The sequence below is a fragment of the Psammomys obesus genome, unplaced genomic scaffold, assembly GCF_907164565.1.
Source record: "Psammomys obesus unplaced genomic scaffold, mPsaObe1.curated_primary_1811, whole genome shotgun sequence".
NCBI lineage: Eukaryota > Metazoa > Chordata > Mammalia > Rodentia > Muridae > Psammomys > Psammomys obesus.
This window is the reverse complement of record NW_026585895.1, coordinates 8,426,252-8,434,269: the sequence shown is the minus strand read 5'-3', so window position 1 is coordinate 8,434,269 and position 8,018 is coordinate 8,426,252. Positions and strand designations below refer to the sequence as shown.

At 50.7% G+C, this 8,018-nt stretch overlaps 2 protein-coding genes across 4 annotated transcripts in view; one reads left to right on the top strand and one right to left on the bottom strand.

The window, feature by feature from the left end:
• LOC129671285 (cytochrome c, testis-specific) overlaps window positions 1-7,484 on the bottom strand; it is a 50,463-nt gene extending 42,979 nt beyond the window's left edge. The window contains exon 1 of the mRNA XM_055600065.1: window positions 7,302-7,484. Coding sequence (XP_055456040.1) covers window positions 7,302-7,334 — 33 coding nt within the window. The 5' untranslated portion in view covers window positions 7,335-7,484. The remainder of the gene's footprint in view (window positions 1-7,301) is intronic.
• The window catches only part of Osbpl6 (oxysterol binding protein like 6), a 162,331-nt gene continuing 160,845 nt past the window's right edge, over window positions 6,533-8,018 (top strand). For all 3 annotated transcript variants that reach the window (XM_055600063.1, XM_055600062.1, XM_055600059.1), the window contains exon 1: window positions 6,533-6,695. The gene's annotated coding sequence lies outside the window, so the exon portion shown is untranslated. The remainder of the gene's footprint in view (window positions 6,696-8,018) is intronic.

The window sequence follows — 8,018 nt, the reverse complement described above, 5'->3', positions numbered from 1 at the left end:
TGTGTGTGTGTGTGTGTGTGTGTGTGTGTGTGTGTGTGTGTGTGTGTTGTTTCTGAGGCAAGGTTTTACTGTGTAAACCAGGCTGGCCTTGAACTCACAGAGCTCCATTTGCCTCTGTCTCCAAGTGACCAAAGGTGTGTGTCTTCGTACTGAGCAAGTATGTTGTGAGTCTTAGCTGACAGAGACTCCAGGGAGGGAAGTCGTGAGATATGCTTGGCTAATTTTCAACAATCTCTCTGTCTCTTCCCCTTCCCCACGCACTGCCCCTCCCCATGTGTGTGCTTGTGTGTGTGCGTGTGTTTATAAAAGCCCAAGGAATAGAACTTTGTAATGGTCATCCTCAGGTATCGGCACCTTTGTCAGTAACTAGTACTACCTGAACAGGAAGCAGGAGGGCCACCAATTTCTTCTCAGCCTCACCTCGAGAATAATAGAATAGCTATTGGGATTTGGGGGTTCCCATCTGGGTCATCAGGTGATAAAGGGGAAACTAGGGTTCCCCTCTTGGGGTTCTTAGTCTAATTAATAAAATAACTTAAGAATGGACTCACACTGACGCTCAAGAACAATTTCACTAGCGTTTAAAAGAAAAGCCCCAGACAGGACAGATGTGAATGTCAACAACTTTCTGGAGAATGGAAGAGAGAAGAAGAGGGTGGGGCAAGCCTTGTAAGGTGGCAGGAGGCCAGTCACTTGCCCAGCAAGCAGCCCCAGGGCAGGGAGCGAGGCTTTAGAGAAAGAGTTAGAAGGACTGAGAACATTAAGCATGCCTAGAAGAGGGATGGAAAGTTATACTTTCCTAAATAACTTTAAAAATTTGTGGCCAACCAATTAGATACCGCACTAGGGCTGGGGGTTCTGGGGAGGAGAATTAACATGTCTCATTAAAGCACTAGTTATTCTGCCTATCTCTACAGCATGGTTTAAGGTGGGGCCTCCTTTCCAGGAGTGGTCCCTTCGCCAAAGTGATTGGCCAGGCACAAGAGGAATGTCTGTTCTCCATCCAGGCCTGAGCTGCTATATACTCTTGGGAGTTTTTTCTACTAATGTAATGAAAGTAAGTCTCATTCATAAGTCATTCAAATACCAGGATGATATAACCCACCAGGAATCCAACCCGTTGGAAAAATCAAGAGTGGCTGCACCTGTATAACACATTTTTACTTCGGTTTCTCCTTACCACCAGCCACCTAGCTGGCCCTTCGGCACCTTCACCGCTGGACTAAAGGAAAGAACCCTTTCTGATTCCATGAGTGCTTCCGTAGAGTCTATTTCAACACAGCAGCTCAGGGAGCTCTTTTGAGAATCAAGCCAAAGACTCTCACTGTCTGCACTGAAAGACCCCAGCCTCACCCTAAGTTAAACATAGCTAACGCCATTTTGTGGGACACCACTGTTTTATAAAACTCTGAAGGCTAAATGGGAAACTGAAAAATTACTAAGAAACCCAGCTGTGTCATCCACTTGGGATATCTGTGGTCAGGCTGCCCCAGTCGAGCTAAAAACAGTTTGTGTTAATCACCCTCATGGATATCTGTGAGATTGTTCCAGTTGAGATAAGAGTCCTAAGGAAAACAACAGGTGGCCGGCCACGTCAAGGGGTCATCATGACCATTTTGACCACCCAGTTCCTGTAATCTTGGTGTCCCTGCCAAACTTTGACGCAAACTGTGGTCTCATGTAAATGTACCAATCAGCCCCCTGTAACCATGCTTCTCGCTTCTGTACCTGCGCTTCTGCTCTAAAACCCTATAAAAAGCCCAGCTTTGCACCCAGAGGGCGCGCAAGTCCTCCGAGTGACTCTGCTGCCCCGGGTACCCGTGTATCAAAATAAAAGCCTCTTGCTGTTTGCATCCGAATGGCCTCGTTGTTCCTTGGGAGGGGGTCTCTCAGACGAAAGATACCCTCCGGGGGTCTTTCAGCACGAAGTCCAGTGGTCCATCCCATCAAACAATGCCTTCAAAGTCCTCCCAGTAGCTCCCAAGCCCGTGGTGATCCTCATCCTCTGCACCAGGCGCTATGGCTGGTCCCCACCTTGCTGGGACACCAGGCATGCACATTCACAGAGCAGACTAAAGTGGGAGTGGGCCCTCCAGGGGGCCTTCCAGGTCTCCTTCATGCTTGCCTTCAGTTGTCACCTTCTCATCTCATCGGAGCCTCAATCTTTATCTTATTGATTGGCTATTTGACAGTCCTTTCTCATCCCTGAGGTCTACACCCCATAATCATCTATGAGTTTCTGGTATATTATATAATTTATTTCATCTGGTGAGTGAATTGCTTGTTCTCTCACTCTGCCAGAAGGAAAGCTCTACCAGGGCAAGAGCCTTTTTTTTTTTTCTTTCTTTCTTACCTACAATAGGTCAATTCCCGTAATAATGACTAATTCATATCATTCAAAGATGTTTGTTGAACTAAATAAAGGAACAAACAGTTAGTGCTGTCTCCTGCCTCAGCCAGGACAAGTTAATCTGTTGGTGCAAACTCAGCAGTATGTCAGTTCTTTATCCTTTTAGGCATTTAGTTAAGGCAGTCTGAACAGAAGGTTCACTCTGTAGTGGAGACAAAGGTATTGTCTAGCCTGGGTCCGCAAACCACTTTGGACGACTTGAAACTGTGAGGGTGAAAGACATAGAGACACATGGCCAGGTTAGAAAAACCTCAGTTTCTTGATGACAATCTTCTTGGGGAGATTGGGCTCAATAGTGTATGAGGTCTGCGGGAAGCTTTACATCCGTGGGGGGAAGTGTATGTATATATGAAAAGCCAAAGTTGTCAACCAGGTTGTAAGGAAGGCTAGGAAAAAGCTCTTCAGACCCGGAAGCTCTAGGGAACAGGACAGCCTCTGTCTAAGCCCAGAAACTCATGGTTTCAAAGAGTGTGTCCTTTGCTTTTCTGACTATGTCCCTTGATACTGTCATATTTGTGAACTTGGTTTTTTAAAGTATATTTTTTGGGGGTTGGAGAGAGAGGTCAGCAGTTAGGAGTATATACTGTACTTGCAGAAGATCAGAATCTTGTCCCAGTGCCCACATTAGGTTGTCCTTATAATTGTCTGTAACTCCAGCTTGATGGGGATCTGACGGCCCTGGCCTCAGCAGGCACTTGTATTCATGTGCACATTCACACACACGCCACACACTTACACATGCACACATCACGCACAAATCTTTTTAAAATTACACATATTTACCTATTCATTTATTACATGTGGGCTCCCCTCCCCTGGGGCTTGTGCGGCTGGTTGATGCCCTGTGGGAGTGTGGAGATGAGAGAACAATTTGTGGATGTTGCTTTTCTCCTTACCTTCTGGATCTCAGGGATCAACTCAGGTTATCAGCTTTGTTTGGTGGCAAGGGCCTTCACCCACCTCTTGCTAGCCCTGATAAACCTGTTCCAAAATCCACTTTCCAAAAAGTAAGTTAAAAAGGAAATGCTCATTGATGTGCTTAAATTGGTATCAAAATGAGAAACTCAGGATTTTTCCATAGCTGGGAGAAAGTACTGGTCAGAATTTTCCAATTGACGTTTGACTTATTTTTCATTCTGGAGGCCAAAATGATATCCTATCAAAGGTAAAATAATTGTTCATTTTGATTATGTGAGTGATTTACTAATATAGGCTAATTTGCCGATAATTACTGAGTAGTTGTATAATGTCAAAGCAGAGTCTTTTCTGTAAGCCAGCACAATGTTAAATGACGGATAATTTCGCCTCTTGTACCAGCACAGTTAGAGCAGCACACCGTCCCATTTCTCCTTGCTTCTCAGCAGTTATTTCTCACAACTGCTCTCATACGCCTGCACCATTGCAAGAAGGAAGCATCCCACCTCGGGCTTAAGGTCCTTGCAAATGGGATCATTGGGGATTCAGAACCAACGGGAGTATTTGGAATGAAGGAATTTGTCACAAACGTGGAGGGAGTCGCCTCCACGTTTGTGGGAGGAGATGGAGAAGGAGTTGGAAGGCAGGACAGCGACCTTGACACATGGACAGGAGTCCACGCTGGCTGGGAAATCAGACAGCCACAAACATCCTGCTATAGAGGGGCCACAGAGCGGGGCTGCTGTGGACATCTCTAGAGATGTTTTGGTGCTGTGTGACCACCTGAGTCTCTCAGCTGGCTTGTGGTCATTCCATAGAGAAGGAAGCATGAGGCAAGAAACCCTCACACATCTTTTGCTTTCATCACAAATGGCGTGTGTCTTTGCCACCCAGAGGCAATGATGGTTTTTGAAATGCAGTGTCTGCTCTGTTATTTTTGCCTCTCAAATATCAGGTGACTCTATACTTCTGCCCATAATGACAAATATAGACTTGTAAACACACAGGAAAGGAGATTTGGGGAACTGCAGTTCTTAGCAGAACCGAGCCACCTGAAGAACAATCCAGCCAGAAGTATAACAAAGCATGGGATTTCTTTCTCTGCTGTATTCCAAAAGGGCCAGATAACTCACTAGTCTAATAGCTGGGCCAGTCTCTCAGCTTCAATTCTCACTTCCCCATTTTCTCACACATGATGCCCTGGGTTGTGTCTTTTCCGTGACACCCTAGCAAGCACTTCAGCCTTTCAAGTAAAGCCAGCCAAAGCAGCACCCAATAAAAGCCTGCAAAGACAGTGCATGTGTGAGTTGGATGAATTGATGGTGGGGACTATGATGGTTCATGTGAGGCTCCGTTCATCTGCATGTGATGGAATTATAGGATGAATAGCACCAGGTACTTAAGAACATCCTTATCTTGCTTCCCAGAAGAAGTCCCTCTCTGGGACAAACACAAGGGATGGATTACGGGAGAAGAGATCCTTTTAGCTAGCATCTGACTTGTGACTTAAGCTCTCAGCAAGCATCCACAGGCAAATACATATACATACACTGCTCCCTACCACTCTTCAGAGCAATAACACCGCCATAGCCGGGGAACAGTGAAAAGCCTGTTACTCACACTTACACATCTCTGCCAGTCTGAGTGTTCTAAATATTGTGATCGACAGAGTGGTCCAACTGCCTTGATACACATCCGGCTCTCTTTACCCCACCTGCTGTCCTAGATGGATGGTGTGGTGCGGATACATCTCATCCGCCCATTAGTCAGCAAGACAGGCAGGAGACGTTTCCCTTTGATGTATAAAATGTGTTTTCCAAATAATGTTATGGAAGAGAATAGCAAGCACGCGTACTTTCCTAGAATAAATCGTGAACTGCGGGTTTCGGTGGCTCCCCCGTGTCCCTGGGTAGTTTATGGTTCTGGTTATAGAGGGTATGTAAAAAACCGAGAGGTCGTTTTTAGGTAGAGACGGCGAGCTTCACGCTCTGGTATTTCTCACGCATGCCCATGTCTGTGTGTGAAAGCTGTATCGGTGGTTTCTGCCACTGGGACCCAGATGGGAAGGGGCCATAACGGAGTGATAAGTTCAGCAACCGGATGGCTTCCTTGAAAAGACTTGTCTTCGCAGGGGAGAGACTGGTGTGAGAACTGTCTTGTCTCACAAGGTCCAGCTTATTTTTAAATTTTTTAATTTTTAAGAGGGCTGTTACTCAAGATGGAAGAAGTTAATCCCTAAGACGAGACTGGAGACTCAAAGAAATTACATGTAGGCTAGACTGCTCATAGCTATACCACAGCACACCTGGAGTGGCTCAGCACTGGCAACTGTGACATGCCCTGTAAGAGCTGTCTCCGTTGGGGACTGATCTTCAGTTTTTAAAGGGACAGGTTACCCCGGCCCCCTCCTCCAATTCAAAACAGCTAGAGCGCTCTCACAGTCCCTGTTTGGACCAGGTCTCTAGGTTTGCCCCCTTGAAGTAGTTGACAGCAATGTCTTTATACTGGGACATTCTTCAATTATCCCTTTACAGGAGAAACGTCTGTGCAAATATTTAAACTAACCCGTCCCTCCGTGTAAATTTGCCTTTAGATCAATCTGGTCTTGGACGCATGCCAGGAACAGCTTAAGCATGATAGTTTCTGGGTGGGAAGGGTGTCAGGGGGCTGCACGGACACTGCGGGGCTTTGCCGGGGACTTAGAGCCGTTGTGCCTTCCTTCCACCCGGTCCAAGCGTCTCCCTGGGTCTAGGAGTTGGCGGGACGGACAGGCTGCACATAGTTTATTGAATGAGGCCTCGGGCGGGGCTGGGGGCCAGCGGCTGAGTCTCTCCCAGAGCGGAGGCCACCGAGCTGCAGTTCCCCGGGCGGAGTCCTCTCCAGCCACTCCACGGCCAGAGCGCTGCAGCATTCGGGGCCTCTTCTTTCCAGTCCAGCGCTCCCACCGCGGCTGGACCGGACGCGCGCCGCCCCGCTCTCTCTCCCGCCAGGGTCTGCGGAGCGATCGATCCCTGTACCCTACGGGTTCCCTCTGACGCCCGGCAGGGTCGAGACGGGCGCTGGAGTCCAGCGCGAAGGGGGCGCGGCGGGCGCGCATCGGGCTCGCGGGAGCGCCGGGGGCCGGCGGGTGCTCCGGAGCCGGGGGCGGGGAGCCCGGAGCGCCGCCCCGCCAGCGCGCCCCGCCCGTGGGAGAGGAGGGGCTGCGGCGCGGAGGACCACTGGAGGCGCCGCGCGGCCGCCGCCGTCCGCGCCGGAGACCGCAGCTCGGCGCAGGGGCGCCCGTCCTCCGCGCCCCGGGAGCCTCCTCCAGCCCGCGCGCCCGGCGGACAGCTCGGGCCGTCCCCCGCCGCAGCCGCCGCTCGCCCGGCAGGTAAGCGTCTCTCGGCCGCGGGCTGCCTGCCCCGTGCCCGCCGCGCGGCCCGGGGGCATTGTGCGCGGGTCCGGCGGCCGCAGTTCCAGGCTCCCCCTCCCCCGAGGCATCGCCGTCCCCGGCGGCTCCCGGGTTGGGCGGCGCGGAAGCGGGGGCGGCCAAATGGGTCCCCGCTGCGGTGAGAGTGGGAGGGGGCTGCCGGTGTCACGGTCGCCGCTCGCCGCCCGCCCTCCCTTCCCGCGGCTGCGGGGTCCACGCATTCCTCCTCCCCCCTCCTGCGTCCCCCGCGTGCGGGTCTTCATCCCCCACCCCCCGATGCCCGCACCCCCGGGCCGGCTGGCTGGGAATGAGAGTCGGGGCCGGGAGGACTGATGTAATTGTCGGCGGAGAGAGAACCGAACCGCGCCCGCGCCCGCGCCCGCCGACGCCTATGCCGCACCTTTCAGGGAACCCGGGGAGCCGCGGGCAGCGGCCGGGCAAGTTGTGCATCGGGCTCGGTCGTGCGCGTGCACTGCGGACGGCCCTCGCGGGCACTCCTGGCCACCCCCGGCTGGCGTCCCCGCCGCCCTCCCTGCAGCCTGCGTCCACGCTCCCGGCCTGAGCTACCTTCTCCGGTTCAGACCAGGACGGGGTTTGCATTGCAGTCAGGACGAGCTTCCCCTGCGTCGAGCTCGGAGCTGCCCGCAGATCTAGTCGCCGGGGACGCTGGGGGAGGAGGGATGGGAAACCTGGGGAGGAAGCTGCGGAGAGCTAATGGCCCCCGCAGATTTCTAAAAGCCTCCACTGTATGCGGACGCGCTGCAAGCCACGTCTTAAGCTGCTTTTGAAAGTTATGACCAGATAACTGATTTTGTGACGGTTCTGTAATCTACCTGAAAGGTTGGTGAAACTAGACACCGAAAGCCGGGGAAAGCATTACATAATGGACATGAAGCAAAGGACGGCAACTAAGCTCATCCACCCCATTGCCAAATGATTTCTTGCTTCTGGACAGAAAGTCCTGTCTGTAAGGCTTTTTTTTTTTTTTTTTTTAATAAGAATTTCCATTTTGGAGTCTCTAGGCAAGATTTAATAAGTCATATTGTATTCGATTGCAATTTCCCCTTACAAAATAAAATTTCGGCATCTTTTCTTAAATTAAAAAAATACATATTTATTAATAGCTGTGTCGCAGAAAGAGTTAAGAAGTCTATTCTTAAAAGGAAAATTAAATTTCCCATCTAAAAGCTATTAAACTTTATTTTCCTCTTTTTTTAGTTTTGGCATACATCTATATATCTTCCTTCGCCACCCCCCACCCCTTTGCTTTGAAAGCATTTCTAC